This window comes from Centroberyx gerrardi, chromosome 20 (genome assembly GCF_048128805.1).
Source record: "Centroberyx gerrardi isolate f3 chromosome 20, fCenGer3.hap1.cur.20231027, whole genome shotgun sequence".
Lineage (NCBI taxonomy): Eukaryota > Metazoa > Chordata > Actinopteri > Beryciformes > Berycidae > Centroberyx > Centroberyx gerrardi.
In genome coordinates this window covers 23,780,271-23,805,405 of record NC_136016.1, presented here as the reverse complement: position 1 = coordinate 23,805,405, position 25,135 = coordinate 23,780,271, and the positions used below count along the sequence as shown (strand labels likewise).

The following is a 25,135-nucleotide window of genomic DNA, read 5'->3' as shown; positions in this document are numbered from 1 at the left end:
GTGTGTGTGTGTGTGTGGGAGGGGGGGTGCTCTTGTAGTTAATGAAGACCCCCCCCCCCCCCCCACCACCACCACCCACCCCCCGCCTGCCCCCAAAAAAACAGGGCCTGAGATCATGTAAAGGACAGCAGTGCTGAGAATAGCTCCCTGATTATTAAACAAGCGCTCCCTTTCCCTTCTCCGCCTCCTTTCTCTCATCTCATCTTATCTCTCTCTCTCTCTCTCTCCTTCATTCTTTCTCTCCATTCTTTCTCTTGCTGGTTCTCTCTCAATGCCATTATCTTCTCTTCCGCCTCTTCCTGTTCCTTTCTGTCTTTCTTCCTCTTTTCTTTCTTTTTCTTCTATTCCTTTCTGCCTTTCTCGTTCCCTGCCTCCCTATCACTTTTCTCTTTCTCCTCTCTCACTCCCATCATCTTCTCTTCTGCCCCTTTTTATTCTCTATCTCTTCCCTTGTTTCTTTCTTTTTCTCTTTCTTTCTTTCTTTCTTTCTTTCTTTCTTGTCCCTTTCCTCCCAGTTTGACTCTCTTCTCTCTCTCCCTTCATCTTTTTTCTTTCTCTTTGTTAGTCTACAGTATGTTTCTTTCTTTGTTTTTTCTTTGTTTGTTTGTTTCTTTCTTTCTTTCTTTCTCTTTTTCTCTCTCTCTCTCTGTTTCATCTTTTCCTCTGCCTCATTTCATCCCTCTCTCTTCCCCTCTTTCTTTTCTTTCCTCTGTACATTCCTTCCTCTCCCTCTCCTTTCAGCAGCAGTAGAACAGATAATCTGTTTTTCTGTGGTTTTGTAGCTCTAAAGTTCACACTTCAATATGAGGACAATAGTAGCCCCGCTGTTTTCCCATAATGCACCACTCTGCTGTACAGTGGACTCCTGCCACTGCAGCAGATCCAGTTATTGAAGAGGAACTGAGACTTTTTCAGCTCAGGCTAAAAAAAATATCCTTGTGAATTGAGCTTTTAGCTGGTTGCTAAGATCCTCACAAGTATATTAAAACAAATGTTTGTGTGTGTCCATTTTTCCCAAAATGTGTGTATAGTGTTGGAAGACTGGGGGTGGGGGGTGGGAGATCCTTTCCTGAAGTTCATCATTTAATCTCTACCAATCAATACTACTCAACCCATCTGAGATTGTACTCATACTTTACCTGAATATTTCTATTTTGGGGAACCGAGTTTTCCTGCATTTCAAACAGCATTTCAAAGTAATAATCCTTTTTATTGAATTACACATCTATCAGCATCAGTCACTTCCACATTTGAACAATCGTTTAACATACCCAGCATATTATATTTTAGTAGGAATTGTGATTTCTGCAAGTCAACTAATCAGTGATTATGAGACAGTCGGCCGCTTTACTGCAACATTTTATTTATTTTGAAGAGGAGAGACTTCCTTGCACTGAAACATGAAGACATAATAAGATAAGATAAGATAAGATAAGATAAGATAAGATGCACTTTATTGATCCCCTATAGGGGGAATTTGGGTGTCACAGCAGCAATGTACAGTACAGTAGCAGAACAAAGTACAGGGAAGGTAATGAGGTCAAATAATAGAAAAATAAAAATAGTGCAGAAAGGATATAGACAATATACATAATCAATATAAACAATATAAAAACGATTAAAGAGTGTATCGATGTCCAAAGTGTAATTAATATTGAACATGAATTTCTTTTACTACTGTAAATACAGTAAATCAGCCTGATCTCATATCGAATTTGTATTTATAGTTATGAATCCTAATTTCATATGATGTACGAATCGAATGACCTTTATTATTAATACGGGTGTTTCTACATTTACTTTAGAGCAGACATGTGTTTTTCCATCAGTGCGGGGGAAGCTCCACCAGTCGCTCTCATCTTAATAAACATCCCACTGTGTTATATCTAGCAGCAGTATTAACATCATTATCAGAGCGATTTGTTCCAGGCAGCTCGGCCGTATTCCCGCCGTATCGCCGCCTGACCCGGGCCTCCTGTTTACGGCGCTCCGCCTGTTCGAGCGCTGTACGACAAGAGCGGGGCGGCGTGTTGAGTTTAACGAGAGTGATTAAGACGTTCTGTCAGAGATTACGGAGCTCGTTCGCATTAACCGTCAGATGAAATTAATCGGATCACGGCTGATCACACCGCTCCCGTTTATTAGCCTTCTCTGATCTGAAAGTGACCCGTTTTTATTGGATTGAATTGTTTTTTTTTTTCTTTCTATCTACGTTGATGTGTGAAATTGTTCATAAAGTGTTTTGTTTAATCATGCAGTGCCAAGGCAGAGATAATGAGTTTCTGAGGAATTAAGGCTCGCTTTCTTCATCAGGAGCGAAGGCTTCATATGCAATTAAAGTCTGTTTTCCTTATAAGGAATGAGGCTCGACTTTCCTGAAGGTATGAGGTATTAAGGCGCTTTGTTTGGTAGATATGCACACACACACACACACACACACACACAGGTACTGCAGACATTTTTAGAGCTGGTACATTCATGCACATGGACCTGAACACAAACACAAACCGCCATTCAGCCACCACCCACACACAGCTCTATTCCAGGTGTTAAGCAGCTAGTCAATGGCATGTGTAGATGTGTGTGTGTGTGTGTGTGTGTGTGTGTGTGTGTGTGTGTGTGTGTGTGTGTGTCAGACTGACAAAGAGCAGCCCAGTCACTGTGGAAACGAGAAAAAATAACCTTGTTTCCTTTCTGTGTTTCCTCTTGATCTTTGTGTTCAAATGTGAGCTGGCCGAAGCGCCTGTTTGATCCTGGAGTGACACACACACACACACACACACACACACACACACACAGTCAGGCAGACATGCATGGATGCACTCACGTGTGACTCACATAGATGCAAAAGCTTTTATACAAACATGCGTGCACAGCAGACACACACTGATATGAATGTATAAATGGACACACACACTCGCTCTTGTACACACACACTCACACACACTCACGTGGCAGGCATCTGGTGAAAAAAACAACCAACTGAAATTTAAAATAAAAAAAAAATACAGTCTGGTCTCAGGAAATTTGGTGAAATGAGCACGATGTTTTAATATACAAATAGAAAGTGTTATAAGTGTGTTTCCAGCAGAAAGGATCAGCTGGAGACAGGACTAGAAACAGGAAGTAGTTTGGCGGTGGACAGTCAGGGTGTGGAGGTCGGAGGTCAGCGGTCGGAGGTCGGGGGGCGGATGGTTCAACTCCCAACTCACGACAACAAGTTTTCATTTACTGAACCGTGAGCAAATCCTGAAGCTAACCTGAAGCTAACCTGAAGCTAACCTGAAGCTAACTGTTTCAGCTGCTAAACTGAAGCGTTAGCTAACCTTTTGAAAACATCCAGTCCAGTTCCTGCTGTTGGACCAGAATCCAAACCTAAACCTCAATCCTAACCTAAACCTTAATCCTAACCTAAACCTTAATCCTAACCTAACATGTATTCTAATCTCAAAGCTAAACCAAAGTCTTAACTCTAAATTTGCCTCTTAAAGAAGTGAAGAAGGGCAAAATGTCCTCACTTGGGAGGATTTTGTCATGTTTTTATCCTTATGAGGACATTTGGCCCTCATCAGTATCAAAGTAAAAGAACAGACAATCTCACATGCTCTTTTACACACACACAACACACACACACACACACAGACACACATACATATACATATACGCATATGCTCAGTATCTGTGGACAGCAAATGGACTCGTGATCTGCGATGCTCTTTGATGAGTCCAGAGTTAATTATCCTGAGAGGATTTGGTGAATGCCAAATTGTTCTGGGGCTAAAGGTGTGTGGGTGGAGGGGGGTGGAGGGGGGTGGAGGGGGGGGAGGCAGCTAATTTGGACCTAATGGTCTCTGATTGACAGCCAGACGAAGGCTAATTAGGCCGGTGAGTTTTGTATTTGGCTGAAAGTGCGCTGGATAAAGCCGTGCTGGAGTGGGTTGTTTTTTTGTTCCGTCTGGACATGTTGTATAGATGTCCCTTTATCTCCCTCTTTTTGTTAGTTTTTATTTCATTCTCTCTGCGTGACTCTCTCTGCCCCTCTCATCTGTAGTAAAGGCCTGCTGCACAATGAAATCAAATGAGACCGCTGAATAAATTGTGAAAGTGCAGCTTGTACAGCATGTAGGATGTGCTTAATTGACTGGTGCTTTCTCCCTCTCTCTCCCTCTCTCCCTCCCTCTCTCTCCCTCTCTCTTCTCGCCTCCCTCAGTTCTCACTCTCTAGGAAAGGCCTTATACACACTGAAAATGAAATGATGGAAACCCAGCCACATGCACTGTTTGTGTAATTGCTAACTCTCTCTCTCTCTCTCTCTCTCTCTCTCTCTCTCTCTCTCTCTCTCTCTCTCTCTCTCCCTCCAGTTGGCTACATGGGACTCGGTCCATGGACTGAATGGCAGTCTGAAGGAGAGTCGTATTGAGAACGGCATGCAGGGAGTGATGGTCAAAGTGGTCACCTTACTGGTAGGCAACACCTTACATTACACACCAACAATATAAACTGTATTTGTGTAACACTTTTGAAAAACAAATGTCACAAAGTGCTTTACAGCTCAAGAAAAGGCCAAAAATCAAAGTGCAAAGTACGGGTGAAGAAATACAAAATTGAAACAAGAAAAAATACAAAACACAGGAGCGAAAAACAGAATACAAGATTAAACCACAGAATGAAAGAGGCAATTCTAAAACAGCAATTACAGAAAGGCCTGTTCATAAAAGTGCTTTTTAAGAAGGGATTTAAAGGATTTTGCCAGCCTGATCTCCTCAGAGAGAGAGAGAGAGCGGGTTCCAAAGCTCCAGCAAAGCCGGGTCACTTTTTGTCTTTAAACCTGGACTTTGGGTCGGCCAGCAGCTTCCTCCCTGAGGGTCTGAGGCTGCACACCGGCTCATAAGGAATTAAAAGGTCTGATATGTAGCTGGGCACCAGACCGCGCAGCGCCTTAAAAGTTATCAGTAAAACCTAAAAATCAAAAATAGCCGTAATAAAAGTCCAGCGGCTGCAGACAGTAGAGGGAATTCTGGCTGAGACCGAAGTAGAAAGAGTTAACAGTAATGTGAGCGAGAACAGCAAGGGGGCCGAGAATTGACCCCTGAGGGACACCACACCAAACTGAGCCGAGGAGGAAGAGGCTTTTCCTGCCGCAACGGAAAGTTCTGTCAGCCAACAATGATGAGAACCATTTAAGAGCGTCCTCAGTGATGTAAACACAGGTTTTCAGCCCAGGTATTCAAGTAGAGTGGTCAGCAGTGTCAAAAGTGGCTCTGAGGTCTAAAAGAAACCCGATAGTGTGAATATCGATGCACAATCACACATCTGTTCTGTAAATCTAATCATGTGAATAACCAGAGAAGCACATTTGCACATTCTACGTATCTCTTGCACTGGTCTGTAAATATATGTTAATATAATAATAACAATAAAGTTTATTTGTATAGCATTTATCAAAAACAGTTACAAATTTTCAAAGTGCTTCACATAAAACTGACCAAGAAAAATAGCACAAATAAAATCAGTAGACAGCAAAGCTTGACAAAAATGAAAGTGCAATGAAAATGAAAGAAAAACTTAAAACGAATAAATATAAATCTGTAAACTGATAGCATATTAAAAAATTCCAGCCCATAGGATCTTGGTATTAGCATGATGAGGATGTTGTAGCCTATGTAATGTTTCAAATGACCCAAGGTTCCCCTCGATGATTCATGTTTTTTTGCTTGGATCTGTCTGCAGGAGGATCCCTTTGTCATGGTGGCAGAAAACATCCTGGGACAGCCGAAGAGATATAAGGGCTTCTCCATCGACGTCCTGGACGCTCTGGCCAAGATCCTGGGATTCAAATATGAGATCTACCAGGTGGGTTAGCTGGCATGTTGAGGATCAGTTCAGGTGTAATCTATTCACACACACACACACACACACACATGGCTGCAGTCAGACTGGACTGGTTCGACTGGTTTCTCTGCTGTTTCCTGAGCTCTGATGGAGCATAACACCAAATACACCAAACAACTTAAATCACCACAAATTTACAATGCACATTATGTCAGTAAAAAACAGTTGTACAGTAAGAGCAGTAGACTGAGTGACCAGGGAGATGGGAGGCGTGGTGCAGAGTGATTTACAGCTGGGCAGGTTTACAGTATGGAGGATGAATAAACGTCAGTCTGTTGGTTTCACCTGAGCAGGTGACACAGATTCACTTCCTCTTCCCTCCCAGGTGGCCGACAGCAAGTACGGCTCTCAGCTTCCCAACGGCTCCTGGAACGGCATGATCGGAGAACTCATCAACAAGGTACATCAAATTACAATTTCCTGTTTACACTATTCAGTTCAGTTATCCAGAGTGACTTATGGTGAATACAACAGTAATGAATCCAGGGTCCAAAGTTACCATCTGACAAGCACCAACTGCTGGTAAAGCAATAAGGATCAGCTGCTAACTTTCTGATAACATTTGAACGCCTCGGTGACATCACAGACTGTAAAACAGATGGAGTAGTGAGTGTGATGTCGCCCATTGGCTTCTGGAGGGCCGTTTTGAAGTCTGGAGATTGGGTTTACAGTCGCCGCCATGTTGATTTTTTAGAGCCAAAGAGAAGCAGAGGGTGGAGCCAAGGTGGAGGGGGCGGAGTTTGGGTCGTCTGCAGAGCCGCAGCTCCGCCTGCTATTGGTCCATAATCAGCGATCTGTCAATCACTAGGAAAACAACCCCGTGTTTTATCTGTTATATCTGTTAACGACACAATTATTTTGAAAATCTCCATAAGGACACACAATAGAAGAAGTGAAATTAGCTACTGAGGCCAAAACCTCTTGAGGAAAAATGTACTGACTTTATATTTTATCAGAAGTTGGTTGTGGTCCGTTGACTTCATGGAGGTTTGGAGTCTTTTTGGAGCCGGACTCTAGCGGACCGTAGAGGAACTGCTGCTGCTGGACTTCAGGATCGACTTCAACATTCAGCCGAGGGTTTGGTCTCTTGGGTTTTAAACAGCCTTTGGTCTTTGCCTGTTCTCAAACTTTGTCCCCTGCTGGCCACCGTACAGTCTCTCTGAGCGTGAGCCTCAAACCTTCAAAATACTCTCATGATTTCTAAATCTGTTGCACTTCACGCTGCATTACAAACTTCTCCCATTGTATAACAAGTTTTAATTAACACACAGGACCGGATTCTATACATGATTGAAAACGGGTAGATCGACATATTTCGTTGGCTGAGGAAAAATTATTCTCAGCAGCACAAAAACTTGTTTTCCTCCCTCCTGCCTGGCAGACTTGTGTCTCTTGAACTCCCACCTGCCCATTTTTCACCAAAAACCTCCATCAAAGTTTTTTCAAACGGACCTCAAAAGCCACTTTCCCCCGGCAGCATCGCTTTTTAGTTTCTGACTTTTCCTTTTCTTGTCTCCTTTTCGAGTTCAAGACTAGATTTTGTCCTCGAAATTGCAACGGGGCAACTTCACACGTTTGCCGGGTCCAAATGTCAGCGAGAGGTGACAGGTGGAAAACCGTTTGAACTTCAATACCCAGATTATGTAACGTGACATCAGCAAACTGCAGGTCGGGTCTGTGATGCTTCATGCCAAAGGATATCAAAGAGACGAGAGGAAAAAAGATCTAAAGCTTTCTCTGCTGCTGTTTAGGAGACAGCTTGGATTTCAGTTTCGCTGTTTAGTTTCAATTCCACTGTCTCCATACGCAAAACCAGGATTTCAATTGGTGTTTTTACATTAAAATCTTGACTAGTACCAGGATTTTTTAAAGTTGGCTTGCAGCAACACATACAACACTTTACATACTCACAGACAAAATAGGCAAAAATATACAAGACGTTCAAAAAGCGCCAAGGGATCTGCTCCTGGACAAGATAAGCGCTTTTCCAGAGGATTATTCTATATGATTTTTTATTATTTATCGAGCCCGTAGGAGAGAATAGGATCACAGAACCTCATTAGGAATAATTTTCGCAGATGAAAATCAGCGCAATGCCGGGATGCCAGCACCTTTTCAGCGCATGAAACTTGCATGCAGAATGTCCTTTAGGAGTCATAAATGTGTGATGTCTGACATGTTTTAAAGATTCATCGCTAATTTTTAATATCTGGTTTGGCTGAAAGATTAATTCCTGTCAAGCGTTTTCACCTCCAGCCAGCTTTCACTTCAGCAGGAGGAAGACATATTTTTATATTTTTAATATCTCTGCTGTTTCCTTTGTTGTTGAATGATGGACTTCGTTACAGATCAAACCACTGACTGTAGTTTTAGTCCCACTGTGAGTTTACATGATGTTTGATGTAGTGAAGAATAGCGATGAGCTTCAGAGTGATATGTCCTGGTTGACAGGAATATTGTGATATTAGTTGTAGTGTCGAATAATGTTCAGCTATTTGTTTATTGCATCTTCTGTATTTGATTCCTTTAGGTTCACACTGACCAATTAGAAGAGAAGCAGGGCTTGTAAACAAAAGTCACATGACTCACAAGCAGCTTGTTTATTGGACAGTTTTAACCGGTCATCCTGCAGGTTAGAGAGACAAAACAAATCTTCTTATCTCTAACGTTATCTAGCATGATGGACTCTTCTTCTGTGGTGTTCATACCAGTTCAGAACAGAAATATCTGAATATGAGCATCAGTCCAGACTTCATTTTGTTCTGCTATAGGCTTTCCAAACATGAGGAACCGCGTCCGCCTCCTTCTACCCATAATCCCTTGCGTTTCAGGGTGGTTTCCTGTAGTCGGTTGGATGAAGGAACCGCACCGCAGTTCTCTTGTTAGAGGACTGAGACTCTCGCTGCCGTTATTTGGTGCTTTTTGTTTACTTACTGTTTGCTTCCTTTTCCCTTCATCTTCTACATCTGTCTCTACCATCTTCCTCCTCCTCCTCCTCCCCTCCTCCTCCTCTTCCTCCTCCTCCTCCTCCTCCTCAGAGAGCGGACCTGGCGGTGTCGGCCATCACCATCACCCCTGAGCGGGAGAACGTGGTCGACTTCAGTAAGCGTTACCTTGACTACAGCGTCGGCATCCTGCTGCGCAAACCGGAGGAGAAGATCAACATCTTCTCTCTCTTCGCGCCCTTCGACCTCGCCGTCTGGGCCTGCATCGCCGCCGCCATCCCCGTGGTGGGAGTGCTCATCTTCCTGCTCAACAGGCTGCAGGCGCTGCGCTCCTCCGCTACCCAGAACGCACCGCCGGGCCAGCCGTCCGGCGGCGTGGGGTCCGGCTCCCTGCACAGCGCCATCTGGATCGTGTACGGAGCGTTCGTACAGCAAGGTGAGAGACGACGGAGATTAAAGAGGCTTGGTTACAAAATGAGACGTTCTCCATTTAGAAAAAAGAGACACCTGCTCCGACAAATACAGTGATAACTAACAGGAGTCAGATGGGTTGAACACACGACTACTGAAGCTTTTGAGAGGCTAAGCAGGCTGATCTAAAGCTGTTAAATTTTTAATTGTGGTGAATTATGGCGGTTCTGACATAACTTGGATTTTCATTTTCACTAAAAGTTAATAATTCCTTCCATGCCACATTACCAGCTGGTTTCATATTTTCCTGACTGGACCTGAATGGGACATGAGATCTGCCTGTTCACATTCTACACACGTTTAATCATTTGATCTGATGATCTCAACTCCACATGACCAATCAGCTCTCAGATCTGTTCAGTTTCCATCAGTGCTGCTCTTCAACTGGACCAAGGTTTGGGAAAATCAGCAGGTTGGTTCAGTATAAACAGGACATGCATCTCCCATCTCTCATGTTGTTTGATTGGGCCAATCATGGAGGGGTTTGCCTCTTCTTCTGTCTGCTGATTGGCCACAGAGTTTGATGGTGTTACGACAATGTGTCCAAATGCATTTTTAAGAGAAACAACGTTGCTGTGTGTCTTTGAGAGTAAAGGTTTGTTTTGTATTTGCCTTGGATCTGTTTTTCCTCATGACCGACCCGGCTGTCTTTAACATCTCAAGCTCAGAAGCCTCCTGTCTGTTTTTCAGGAAAGTCAAAATCATTCGGTCTTGAGGTTTATAGCGTTTTGCAACCAGACTCTGTGTTGTTTTTGTTTCGGAGGGTCGCGGCCCAGAAAGTTTGAGAAGCGTCTGTTTAGAGATTTCGAATGATGGGACTTCAGGAAACATTTTGTCATGGACGTTTAACAATTTGTGAAGTGAACCTTTTAATATGCGGCCGAGCGAGCCCGACCCGGCTCACAGCGAGGGTCAGCAGAGAGGGATCTGATCACGGTCGCTTCAGCCAATCGCATTCCTCCATATTCCTCTCAAAGTCTGCATCACATGCAGCTGATTTGTCTATCAAGAGGAATGTTTTCTGACAGCTTCCTTTCTGTTTTACGTCTAATTTGAGGAGTTCAGGTCCAAAACGCTTCACGTTCATTCAGGAGAAATAAAAGCAAGAGAATTTCCTTACGGGGATGAATAAAGTATCTTATTGTCATTATTATTATTTTTTCTTTTCCAGTGGGGAATATCTCAGTTTGGAGCAAAACTCTTCAGTTCAGCAGTAACAAAACTCTCTTCATATCAAAAACAACCATCAGTTCATTAGTTTAAAATAAAGTTGCACTCATTAAGCTTTCATCAGACCAGCTCCGGGGCGAGCTATCAAAGCCACACACACACACACACACACACACACACTGTACATTATTACCAGGGGCTTGAGAGTGCTCAGCAGGTGATTTTTATTTCGCATAATCACCTTGGAACGAGGTTCTGCCGGCACTGTGGCCTCGAGGTTAGAAAGCATATAAACGCTTAAATATTGGAGTATACCCATAATGCATCAGCGCCCAGCCTCCATGGTGGGGATAATCATGGTTGCTAGGAGATTTGTGATGCAAGTCCCTGCAGAAAAGCATTGAACAGTCGAGCTGGATTCTGTATACTGGCTGAAATAACGCATCATGTTAAAGCAGAGGAGAAGGGATGAATGGATGATTATTAGGGCTGCAAGTAACGATTTTCATTATCGATTAATCTATTGGTCATTTTTTTTGATGAATGGATTCATCATTTAGCTTATAAAATGTAAAAAAATAATGACAAATGCCCATCACAAATTACAGAGCCCAAAGTGATTCTTCAAACTGCCTCAGTATTCATTTTATAATGAGATGAAACAGAGAAAAGCAGCAGATCTTAGCATTTGTGAAGCTGTAACCAGCAAATGTTTGGTATTTTTACTTGATAAGACTAAAATGATTAACCAAAATTATAATTGATTAATTTTCTATCGATCAATTAATTGTTTCAGCATTATACACCTTACAGAGACAGGCTGGAGTTGATGTGGAGTGACTGGAGTTGTCTTACAGGACAGAGAGCCTGTCCTGTAGCTGCAGGGTCAGTTTGATCCCTTGAAGGCTGAATGTGAGACTAAATGACTCGTTAAGATGGATGTTTTTTTTTTTACAGTGTAGTCTTGTCAAATAGAGCTTGAGCTTCAGCTAAATGTCTAAAATGCAAAATGTAAAACAGAAATGTGCGTCTCTGTTGAAGTGATCTAACAGTTTCAGCCGCTCAGCTGCTCGACTGAAGCCGATCAGACCCGATCACAGCAGAGGGAAGATTATAAGACTCCTAAAGACGGATTTGGGTTTGGTTTTTGGTTTTTTGGGGAGTTTTAATTTAGAGCGGTTACACGGATTACAGCCGGCCGCAGCGGAAGAGGAACAAAAAAAAAAAAACAATCACAAGAGGATTTGCAGCATCTGAAATATTTAACAGAGAAGCAAAAACAAGGCTATAAAATGTTCATGCGCTTAAATGAATTAGAGGAGGCTTAGTAGAAATGTTTTATCGTAAAATGATGTATGGGTGTGTGTGTGTGTGTGTGTGTGTGTGTGTGTGTGTGTGTGTGTGTGTGTGATCATCCTGTGTAGCGTTCATAGAGAATTGGTTTTAGCACTTTAGTCCCATTAGCCATTCGCAGATCGTGCTCGTCAATCTCAATAAAGAAGTTTGTGAGATTGTTATAATAACGGCTAAACTGTTGCTGTTGATGTTAACACCACACACACACACACACACACACACACACAATAAATTGTAAAACTGACACTGCATGTAAGGATTGTAAAGCCGAACAACGCTGTAAAGGTGCCTTTGGATGAGGAGAGATGACCAGCTCAGCAACTAACACACACACACACACACACACACACACACACCTACACACACACACACACACACACACACACAAGCATGAATACACGGATGCACACAAACGCACACACACAAAACCCCACATACTCATGCACACACATTTTTACAAAAATACACTAGCATGAAGACACACAGACTCATATCATTGCTCACACACACACACACACACACACACACACACTGGTGGCACCCAGCTGCATCTATTATGGTCTGGCAGGTTGCCTAGGAAACCTTTTAGGCCTAACGGTGTGTGATTAGATGCAGCCATGCAGCCTCTCTGGTCGCTCCGATAAAACACTTCGCTCACCGCTCCCACTGATAAACCAGAGCGCTCACCTGCTGCGCAGTGTGTGTGTGTGTGTGTGTGTGTATGTGTGTGTGTATGTGTGTGTGTCGCTGAGAAATCACAGGTTTGATCCCCAAAACAGCCATGTATGCCCATTAAAGAGAAACTAAACCCCCAAACCCAACTCTGTGTAAAGTCTGACATCTAATGGTAAAAATCATGCTGCTGAAATGTCCATCTGCTATTGGCTGATCTTTGGCGCCAGGTGATGATGTCACCTTCTATAGAGTACAACAGGTACAACTGCAGATACAAACCATGTTGAATTTTTTTTTTAATTTACTTCAGGTAATGATGTTGGATGGATGTATATTGTTTTGTAAATGATCTCTTTGTGTGTGTGTGTGTGTGTGTGTGTGTGTGTGTGTGTGTGTGTGCGTGTGTGTGTGTGTGTGTGTGTGTGTGTGTGTGCAGGAGGAGACAGCGTGGCCGGCTCGGTGGCTCTGAGGATCGTCATGGGAAGCTGGTGGCTCTTCACGCTCATCGTGTGTTCGTCCTACACCGCCAACCTGGCCGCCTACCTGACCGTGTCCCGCATGGACCACGCCATCCGGTACACACACACACACGCACACACACACACACACACACTGGCAGCAGCTTCCAGAAGACTCTCTGTCCCATCAGTCCGTCTTCACCCTCCTGTTCAGTTTTTCACCATGTTTGTAGTTTTAGTTCTTCTTGCTGCAGCGGTTTGTGTTTTGTTGTTGTTGTTGTTGTTGTTGTTGTTCTTGTTGTTGATGTTTTCTCCTGCTTCTGGCTGTGAACTCGGTTATTTTCTGATAAAAAAAAAAATTCATAATTCTCTGTTTTTTCCGGAAGCCGAGAACGGCCGTGCTTGCAATTATTTTTTTTTAATGCCGATTTCTCGAGATCACGAGTTCATTATCTCGTGATCTCGAGATAACGAGCTTTGTTATCTCGAGATAACGAGATAATCAACCCGTTATCACGAGAAAACAAAATGTCGTTTCCTCTTATTACTTATAATGTTTATCAGAGATCAGGAGTAGGATGCATAGATGGCGTCTTGACAACTGTAGCAACTGATTTAAGCTGAAAATGTCGGATCAAGGAGTTCCCAAGGTGTAACACAGGCAGAGATTGCATTGTGTCTTGTTTTCTCGAGATAACGAGATAAATTAATCCGTTATCTCGAGAAAACGAGCTTTGTTATCTCGAGATAACGACATAATTAACTCGTGATCTCGAGATAACGGCATTAAAAAAACAATTGCAAGCTCGGCTTTCGTAGTTTTTCCTGCCCAGAATGTACTGAAGAGTATCGCCCGGTCATAAACTCCCACGACTCAATCTACGGTGGCCCACAGGGGTCAGCTGCAGCATTTACGTGTGAATATTAGAGAACTCAATCAAATGTGAACAGGGTGAAATGCAAAAAAAGGCTGCTCCTAATTATTGGTGACATTTTTTTGCCCCCTCATTTTTAATTTCACTGACGTTTGATGAACTTTCAACGTCATTTTAGCTCCGTTCATTTCTGAGCCTGCCACACACACACACACACACACACACACACACTGTTCCACTTAATTCTGCCAATTCCACTTAATTATATATGAAACATTGATACAACTTAGGCTTGTACTTTTAATGCTACTTAGACTTGTTGAATATTTTTTTACACTTTTGCAGAAGGTACTGAGAATAGAAGTTTATAATCATACTCATACTATATTACAGTATGAGTCACAATATGTTATGAAGCTCTTTTGGCAGTTAATTAGTTGAAAGGATCTTGTGTGTTCACCAATCAGTGAGTAAAGTGATGCTGAGTAACGCCTCGTCTCGTTCGCTGAGATGATTGACTCAACATGGCCGCCGCGCCGCAGCAGCATGGCGCCGATTGCGCATTCAACCTTAAGTGTTTCTCATTTGGCTAATTACCGATCTTAACGAGGCACATTGAAAGATTGATCACTTGTGTTTCGTTCTGAATTGCCGCTGTGAAAAGCAACAGTTGCTCTGCGTTTCTAATTTAGCAAATTCCTGATCTGAAGGTGTGAAGTCTGACAGCCGAGCGGAGAAGAGCCGCCGTGACGCGTTTAAAGACCGTACACCGAGTCGTAAAAATCACTCTGCATGGAGTTCCTGCATAAAGAAACGACACCTACAGCTTCAGAAGTACAAAAAAATGACAAAATCATATCAATATATATACTATATATGGATATATTGATGACTTGATTAATTAGAGAAAGGGCAGGACAAAATCAGTTTTTACTTCTTCCTCGTTTTCGAACATGTAATACTGACGACTTTTTGTTTGTCGAGAATTTACCGTATGTTTTTGTTTTTGTTTCTTTTTTTGCTTATTTTATGGATTTTCCTCTTTTGTTTCTTCTTTATTTTGTGTTGCTACATGCTCAAAATAAATGAACATAAACATAAACATAAACAATCATTTAATGCATGGTATTAATATGAAAATGCACACAGACAGTCTCTCTCCTCTAAATACTCAGAGTATTCCTGCAGTCCTGTGCCCATTTCACCCTCTTGTTATCAGTGAAGGAACACTTCTGATTGGTGGAGCTGACCACAGGCTAACATTACATCACTTCTGATTGGTGGAATCAAGCAGGAATCAAATTTGACTATTTTTACTGTGCAAACAAACACAACGTTTTGTTCAGATTTTGAACAGGAGACCACAGCAACCAAAACCCAGAATTTCAATTAGCGAAGAGTCTGATAATTAATCAGAAAATGAACGTGTCACTATGAAAGCAAACCCCTTCATTTGATCCCTGAAATGTCCTTAATTACATAAACATTAATTAAACATTAAAAATAACATAGCTTTAATAAAGTAAGGTTAGTATCATGGGTTTTTAAGGCATTTATTCATGGGTTGATTCACAGAGACACTAGAAATTAAGGGATTTTTCATGTCTTTTGTGCAGGTTTACAGGTTATTAATGGAAAGTTCCTGTCTCCCTAAATTTTACATTAAATTAGAAAGTAAGCAGTCAAACATTAAGGGGGAGTTTAAGGTGGTTTTGATGGAGTCTCCTCCATTAGTAACTCCCTTAACTCATTTTAAGGGGATTTTGCATGAATCAAGGGGTGAATTAATGTAAATGTAAGGTTATTTTAAGGGATTGCTGGTTGGTAGAGTGTGGAGGAGTGTCTGAATTGTGGATGGGCAGACATAGATGGAGAGGAAAAGGGGAAAGGGGGGAAGGGGAGGGGGGGGACCCATAATTCCTAGCTCCGCCCCTGGGAGCAGCGTTGAATCGCTCACTGAAATCTGTGAAATGTGCGGCGGAGCGCAGCCGAGCTGGAAAGTGTTTGTTTGGAAGGAGATTGAGTTTAAATCCAATTTGAAAGGTACAGACGACCCTGAATGGGATTTTGTTGAAACACTCAGGAAGACGGCTGAATACAAACTGGTCTGATCATTTTAAAATCATACGGACGTAATTATCTCTCCTCTTAGTGGCTGACATGTTAAAAGTGTTACTGGGCAAAAAAAAAACAAGTATCTGCCAAAAGATAAAGACATCAATTCACAGGATTTGACGAATTGCAATTGCATTTATTGTTGAACGGGTAAAATGTGTGTCACTTTTCACTTCACTTTGTCTTTAAGTGTTTTTTTAATCCCCAGTAAAGTGTGAACACGGTGTTTCGTCGCCTCAGGTGCAAACTGACACAGCGCTAACATGTTCAGCTTCAACCGTAACACCTCACATCTGAGGCTCCGCTAACAGTGAACAGTTTAGCTTCCCTGATTACCGACACAAACACACACACATACTGTATATACTATACACACACACACACACACACACTCCTCCCGCTGATATGAGGTTTAATCATATTTCTGCTGTGTGTCTGTCAGGTTTTGATCTTGTGACATTTCGTCTCGCCGCCTGCAGCTGTGTTTGCCTTCAGATCTGTAAATGTGATCCGCTGCTGATCTGTACGTCCGGCCCTTCGACTGATTCCACTTCACTTAGTTGTGCTGATGTTGTGTAAATCTACCTTAATATCTCTCTGTAGGTGTAACAGACTAGCAGCCGCGTTTATAGAAAGCTCTTTAACGCTGGAAAGGCCACAGAAGCACGCGGCTAAGAGCGGGGATTCAAACGCCGAGTCGCTCCAGCGTTGGACACGCAGCGCACTCGTCCTCCCACAACTCTTATTTCATATCTGGCTTTTAAAGCTGCACTGTGGGCATGATTTTATGTAAAAACACACCTGTTTGATCAGTCTAATGGGGCTGCAACAGAGAGGAGCGTCCCTTCCCCACTAACTGATTCCAGCTATTTGCCCAAATTTCTGGTGTGTGTGTTGTCACTGATGGGAAATCTTGTCGACTTGCAGGAAGCGCTGAATTGAAACTTTAGAGTGAAATCTAATCTGTCTCCTAAACAGCAAGATGCTTCTTCCTCGCACAGCTGGATCAGGAGACAGGTGTGCAGGAGAGGCAAACCAGTGAGACAGACTATACATATACATACACATATAAATATACAAATAAATATAAATATACAAATACATCCAGACAGACTGGAAGGCATGCAGACGGTTTCCAGTCTGTCTCCTAAACAGCAGTGAGCAGACAGAGCTGGACTCACCAACGATGGACATTTAGTTCACTTTACATTCATGTTAGCCACATGATTTATGGGTAATGAAGTCCTTCAAACTTTCAAAAATTCAAGCAGTTGTCTCCAGCTGCCACTTGGAGACGTTTTTCCCGGTGTAACTTTAAGTCTAAAATAGACAATTTGAGGAAAACAGCTGGATCAGGAGAGGAACTGGAGACTCGTGCACACTGTCTGTACTCACAAGTTAAAACATTTTACTGAAGAATTACAACGTTTTGGTTCTGAGATCAGATGTCACAGATGTTATTCTCAAAAAAATGTTTTAAATTGTAAGTACTGTATAGACAGCAGAGGTGGGGACTCGAGTCAAACTTTAGTCACAGTTTTAATAGCTTGAGACTTGACTTGATGCATGAAGAGAAGACTTGAGACTTGACTTGACTTGGGTTCTGGTGACTTGGGACTTGACTCTGACTTGTACTTTGATGACTTGAAAAGGTTTCTAAAGTCTTGACTTGAGATCTTGTGTTTGTGTAAATGACTTAGATTGAAAGTGATGAGATTTGTTCCAGCGGACGACTGAATTTAAATTCTGTTTTCTGAATTTGTATGGAATGATTGAATTTATTGAAGTTGAAACTGATTATAGAAATCAAACTCATGATGCTCTTACCAAGTTTTTATCCTATTAAAACCATATTGCATTGAAAAGTCCTAGATATTTAGTTTTCTTTAAGATATTAAATTGATACTGGACTCTTGATTTGTTCTGACTTGACTTGCTGTTCTACATTTAGACTTGAGACTTGACTTGAGACTTGAGCCTCAAGACTTGAGACTGACTTGGGATTCAAGCAAAGTTGACTGTCACACCTCTAGCAGACAGGCAAACAGACCAGTGAGACAGACAGACATATACATACACATATAAATATACAAATCAATATAAATATACAAATACATCCAGACGGGCAGGATGAAGGCAGATTATGAATGTTTCCACTAGTTTTTATCATAAACTCTTGAGAGCTTTTTTTATTTTCTTCCAGGTAGCTCATTCATGAAATTACACTTTTTTTTCTGAAACGGAAAGGACTCTATGTGTTTATGTAATTACCACAATTCATACCCGGAAACTGTGTGTCTGGAACATTAAATTACAGTGGGAGCGTCTGCAGCGGTTCAGACAGTTGATGTTGTTTTGATAATTCATCTGTTTGTGCGTTCGTTCCCTCTGCTGCGGCTCATCCTGCGTCCGTCCTCAGAAAGGTCTTTACCGAAAACTAAGATAGCTGTAAAAAAAAAAACAGACAAAAAATACAACAGACTTGGTGAAAAAACTAAGACTGAACTTAAACTATCTTGTCTACTTGTAACACTAACTACAATAAAACAAAAAATATGTCAAATGTTTTTAGATTTCGTCTTTTTGATTATGTGCAGGGTAAAAAGACAATGAATTCTGAGTGGAGAATTTTTACTGAATGCTAATTTAAAATGTAAATACATTTTTAAAAGGAATTTCTGATTTATTGTTTGTATTACACAATATAAACTTAATACAAACTCAACAAATACCTCTTCTGAACTTCTATCATTATACCTTTAAAAAATACCAGCGTTACCAAAAATACTAAAAGTAGAACTGAAACTAAATAAAAACTAAACTGAAACTAAACATTTGATAAAAAAAAATAAAAAAAACAATAAATAAATGAATAAATAAACTAACTAAAAATTAACTGAAATTGAAACGAAAATCTAAAACTACAGTATATAAGAATAAAAATGAATGAAAAATCCCAAACTGTAATAATGTTACCATATGTTACCGTAACGTAACGTAATCTTATATATAACAAATATTATACGAGAACCTGATCACAATAAATCATGGTGAGAGGGAGAGGGGAGGAGGAGAGGAGGAGGAGAGGAGGAGGAAGGCAGGCCGCAGACTGAAGAGCAAGCGGGACATTATGATGCGTTGTGATGGGCGGGGCCCGCTTTGACCATCATGCATTGGGGCCCGGCGCTGGCTCGCTACTGCTCCAGATGACTCTATAAAATAAAGAGGTTTGGTGTTCAGGACAGTCCAGGTCACTGTGTTACTTCAGTCCTGAATGAACACATTAAGCTTCAGGTTTAAGCGGAGTCAACAGACTCCCAGGCAGGAGATCAAACAGGTTTTTTTTCTTTTACTCTTTTTTTTTGGAGCATTTCACCCCCAAAAACCCAGCCGGAGAGACATCAAAGTCCTAATCATCTTTTTATCTTTTGATTCAAACATCATCATTCCAGTCTGCCTCTCCAGTCTGCTGCAGTGAGTTGTGGCTCGCTGGATTACACAGAGATGATTTGTTGTTGAAAAACCCCTCGTCTCTGTTCACAGTCCCAGCCGGACCACAGAGATGAGATTCCTGCTGCGGTAATCTGTTTGTTCGCTCGCCGCTTACTTCACATTTCTAATGTGAAGTAGGAATTCTAAATGTTGTTTCCCCTTTCCACGAGTCGGCTGCCAAACCGTCGCATTTACACGCTAATTAGTCAGATGATAAAACACCAGAAGAGTAACGATCAGAGGTGTGACCAAGTCCACTCTGCTCGAGTCCCAAGTCAGTCTCAAGTCTTGAGGCACAAGTCAAGTCTAAAAGTCAACATCTAAATGTAGATTACCAAGTCAAGTCTCAAGTCTAAATGTAGAACAGCAAGTCAAGTCAGAACAAATCAAGAGTCCAGTATCAATTTAATATCTTAAAGAAAACTAAATATCTAGGACTTTTCAATGCAATATGGTTTTAATAGGATAAAAACTTGGTAAGAGCATCATGAGTTTGATTTCTATAATCAGTTTCAACAGTTTCAACTTCAACTTTCAACCAATAAATTCAATCATTCCATACAAATTCAGAAAACAGAATTTAAATTCAGTCGTCCGCTGGAACAAATCTCATCACTTTCAATCTAAGTCATTTACACAAACACAAGATCTCAAGTCAAGACTTTAGAAACCTTTTCAAGTCATCAAAGTACAAGTCAGAGTCAAGTCCCAAGTCACCAGAACCCAAGTCAAGTCAAGTCTCAAGTCTTCTCTTCATGCAGCAAGTCAAGTTCAAGCATCGGAAAACAGACAGAATTATTGATGATAGATTTGTGTATAAATTCAATAAGAAACTGAGCTGGAAAACCTCCAGTCGTCCCAACGTTCTCTGGTTTTATCTTTGTTTCGGTCGGACCGGCGTCTCTGTGTTCAAACAAACGTAGGAACGCCTCTGATTGGCTGAACGGACGGTGACGAATCAGTGGAAATGAATTAAGCTGAATGTAGACGGATCGACTCTCTGCTTTGTGTCAGAAGTGAAGAGTAAGGAAAACACACGGTTCTTTATTTTAAACCCGCAGCACCGGCAGACCCTTCAGACCCTTCACACTGTTTACAACATAATACATTTCCTCCCGGGCTGGAAACGCTCGGCTGCACGGTTGACACGCGACACGGATGTGCGGCCCGGGGAAAAAAAACACTGATGTTATTTGATCGTCTATTTTTTTTTAAATGTATTTTGTGAATGTTATCCGGCTCTTCCCATCAGCAGGAACACGACAGCCGCTTCATATCTGCGGCGACGCTCCGGTTCCTCCCGTCCTATCGCCCCCCCCCCCCCCCCCCCCCTCGTGAGAATCAAATCCAAGCTGACATTTCCATCAGCGGATCCCCGGCGCGTTTCCCCCCGTGAAGGGCGATTCATCCGCGGCCCGTAAAATGCTAAACACAAGAGTATACGCTTCCTAGTCGTCCCATCGATGCCGAAGAGGGGATTTGCATATGTTGTAGACCTCTTTAGAGCCCTCAGACTGCGGAGACCCCCGGTCCTTTAGACTGACAGCTATCTGCGCTAGCTGCTGCTGCCTTTCCCATAGAAGTCGTGTCATTACTGTAATATAATACAGCAGCAGGCAGCGGGGTGGAAACACTGAGGAACCAAGTGAGTCAATCTCTTCTTCAGGCCGGGATTCATCTGCGACAGACCAGAGCTGCACCGAAAAAATGATCTTCTCCTCTCTCCACACCTATTAAGTTTAGTTCATGATATTTATGATATATTATATATATATATATGATATATTCATGATTACATTTCTGAACACATTCTCATCCGTCTGCTATCGATCGTTTCCCAGGAAGCAGAGAGGCTGAAAACAACGAGAACAGAGTCAACACTTCCTGGTTAAGGATTAGGGTCAAAGGTTAAAGTTACAACAGTTTACTGAAACCTGCTGGAAACATGATGAGAGGATGCACTGCAACAAATCACAAGCTGTCCAGTGATGTTCTCTTGTCTCCAGACCTATCAGCTTATTTCATGATATTTTTAGTCAAATTCTGTCACTACACTGGCAGATAATCTGCTGCTTTCAGTAAATTTCACTTGATTCATGCCAATATGACTTCTTCTTTCAAGAAATCATCATAAAACAATGAAGAAAATCTGGAAACAAGAAACTTTCTCCAAGACAATTTCACTTTTACCAAGAAAATGTCCTGAAACAAGTTACATTCTCCTGGAAAAAAGGTAAAATTGTCTGCCAGTGCAGTGAGATGATTTCACTAAAAAAATCCTAAAATAATCTTGATGAGTCTGGAGACAAGATGAAATAACTGAACTGTAATTTTTTGCAGTGTGTCCCGCTCCTGAAAACACTGGAAGCTTCTTCACCACAGCTATTATAACCAGTGTTGGGCAAGTTACTCGAAAAATGTAATGAATTAGCCTACTCTTTACTTATTACTCATTAAAAAAAATACTTTACTAATTACAACAACAATATGGGTACAGATTAATCAGTAGTCACTTTTATACCATTAACATCCGGTAAAGTAAATAAAATAGATATAAAAATTCAAAACAAAGCACAAAAAGCACCCTCTGAACCAGTAATCCCTTAAAATAACCTTACATTTTCATTTATTTACATTAATTCGCCCCTTAATTCATGCAAAATCCCCTTAAAATTAATTAAGGGAGTTGTTAATGGAGGAGATCCCATCAAAATCTCCTTAAACTCCCCTTAATGTTTGACTCCTTTCTTTCTAATTTAATGTAAAATTCAGGGACAGGAACTTTCCATTAATAACTCATTAATAACCTGTAAACCTGCACAAAAGACATGAAAAATCCCTTAATTTCTGAGTCTCTGTGAATCAATCCATGAATAAATCCCTTATAAACCCATGATGCTAACCTTACTTTTTTAAAGCTGTTATTTTTAATGGTTAATGAATGTTTATGTAATCAGAAATTAAGGACATTTCAGGGATAAAATTAAGGGATTTGGTTTTGTAGCGGTACCATCCAACTAACATAAAAACAAAGATAAAAAGAAACAGCATCAGCTCCTATATTACAGCGGCAGCCATGTTGCTGCAGCTCATACATCTCCATCTACAGATGAATGCCGTGTTGATCTGAAAGGAGTCAAATGCTGAAGAGTGTTGTCATATTTCATATTAAGCGGTAAAGTAAAGATATTCAGACGTTTCTCTCGGGGGACGTGAAGCGAAGCGGCTCCGGCTGGTTGATATTCCATACGTCTAGTTAGAGCAAAAATCTAATTAGAGTTTATTTTTAAAAAAAACACTGGCACTGCAATTATGTAATTAAAATCCCAGCGTTACGAACATTTCAATCAACGTCACCCGGATGTCTGCGGACGTTCATTTGTCCTCGGCGGCACGTCCCGACTGAGAGAAGACGGTCCGCTTCACACAATTAACACACATTAAGAGTTATTTCTATTCCAAAACGACAAACAGAAGTCGTCATGACTGCCAGACATCTTTTTATACTAATAATAAAAAGTGACTTGTCAAAGCAAAAGTATAAAATGCTTTATGTGTAGTCACTGCAAAATCCAATTAGTTTACTTCAAAAACTTTTAATCGCTGCAATTATGGAATTCGAATTCAAACCGTTTGTGTAATAACTTTTACTAATAAAGCCCAGTTCAAAACAGATGTGAGATATAAATAAAATCATAAACAGTAAATGAAGAAGAAAGTACAAAAGGCAAATTGGCAGAATTTAAACAAGAATAAAGACAGAATACAGACCGGAGTTCAAGTAAAAGCACGTGCCTATAAAGTGTTTTTAAAGGTTCCCACAACAACCTGTAAAAGTGTCCCAGAAGAAGAAAGACACTGAAGCCCAACCTGCCCACACACACTGTAAGGCTCCGTTCACACTGCACACCTTCAGGCTCAGGTCTGAATTTCTATTCTAGGATGGGATAGCAATATGAACCGACAGCGAGGGTATTTACCCTCACTTCTCTGCTTGTTTCAAACACAGTTCAGTTACAGTATCCACACTGCAAAACACGTCCTGAAACAAGTCATCTAGTCTCATATTCAGCCTTCAGATCTTATTCTTCTCAAACCAAGAGAAACATTCTGCAGTGAGGAGAGATAACTCCACTTGTCTCCAATGCAGCTTCACTTGTTTCACAGAGTGTCAGTCTGTTGAAACCAGTCAAGAAAATGACTCTTGATTCTACTAAATTCTTCAAACAAGTTGATTTGCATTGGAAACAAGTGAAATTATCTAACCTCACTGGTGGATTTCTTCACTTATTTTAAGAAAATTACGAGTTTAGGACTAAACGACTTGTTAAGATGGAGATTTTTTGCAGTGTGTGTTTCAGTTTTGACTGAATCTGCTCTGACAAGCTGCGATGGAGCCAAAATTACGATTATTGTCTCAGTGAATGACATACGTTTTACTTGTTGTCATGGCAACGCTGACAAGTTTTGATTTGAGCGTTTAACGTCCCCATGAAATGAACTCCTCCATTACTTTTACTAACTGGAAAACAGTGTTTCTTTCATGGTGACATCATGCTGCACCAGGAGGCGGAAATATACATTTCTAACCAATAAAACATCACAGATTTTTTAACAGTCCTACCCCTCCCATCATAAACTGCCTTTCTCTCCCTAACTGATCTCCCATTGGTTTAGACTTTTGAATGATCCCTCCCTGTTATGCATCAAATCAATGAAGTACAGACGCTGTTTCATGGGGTCTTTAAATAGAAGTCCCATGTAGGTCTCGTGCCTCTGGATCCAATTTTGTAGCTCATATCCATGTGATCCACATCTGAATTAGAAAAACTGTGACTTCATGCAGCTTTTTACTGTCGGCACTGATCAGAAAACATCAGATCTGAGTCACATGACAGGGGGAAAAAAAACAGAATCGAGAAACTTTGAGCTGCGGTGTGAACGGAGCCTCAGTGTCTCTGGATTAAAGCATCAGCAAAACAAAATGTAAATGAGAGGCGGCTGCAGATGCTGCGTCACAGCTGCAGCCAGCGTGTACAAATCACAGAAAACCTCAAATTAAGTTGCGTCTCCCCTTTAAGTCGAAGCTGAGCCGAACCTCCTGTTTGAGACCGGCTGTCCGACTCACACACACACACACACAGCTACACTACCTGACATGTACCATTAGCCTGTATGTGTGTGTGTGTCAGATCTGGACGTGGTTAATATGAACTCACGGTGACTCCGCTCACCCAAAACAACAGACAGGGAGGCAGCTGCCGCCTCGCTGCATCACGTCCCGCCCGTCATTATCAAATCCCAGACAGCATCAGCGGATGTGAAGGAATTAACATACTGAGCAGCGGAGGGCTCACCTGCAGCATATGTTCAGTCTGCGGCTCGGGCAGGTGGGGCGGCGGTTCTCAGCGTGGGGTCCAAGGACCACCAGGGGTCCTCGAGGGGGTTCCAGGGGGTCTGCAGCAAATTGATGAATTGTTAAACTTCAGCATTATTTAATTTACAAGAAGTTAACACAGTTAGAGAATGTAGAAGAATGACTGTTCTGATCATAGTTTCTCTGTTATCTCTCTACCTGCAATACAGACAGTCATGGAGTTCTGGACAAAATCAAATCTGACAATAAAAATATTCTCAGATTTGGGTCCGAGAGACAAAATCTCATCAAACGGGGCAGAGGTGGGGA

The 25,135-nt window shown here is 41.6% G+C and overlaps 1 protein-coding gene across 2 annotated transcripts in view; it reads left to right on the top strand.

Moving 5' to 3' along the window:
* The window catches only part of LOC139918919 (glutamate receptor ionotropic, delta-1-like), a 590,452-nt gene that overhangs the window by 540,412 nt on the left and 24,905 nt on the right, over positions 1-25,135 (top strand). For both annotated transcript variants that reach the window (XM_078290849.1, XM_078290848.1), the window contains exons 9-13: positions 4,362-4,463; positions 5,731-5,853; positions 6,218-6,292; positions 8,931-9,273; positions 12,946-13,084. In XM_078290849.1, the coding sequence (XP_078146975.1) occupies positions 4,362-4,463; positions 5,731-5,853; positions 6,218-6,292; positions 8,931-9,273; positions 12,946-13,084 (782 nt within the window). The remainder of the gene's footprint in view (positions 1-4,361; positions 4,464-5,730; positions 5,854-6,217; positions 6,293-8,930; positions 9,274-12,945; positions 13,085-25,135) is intronic.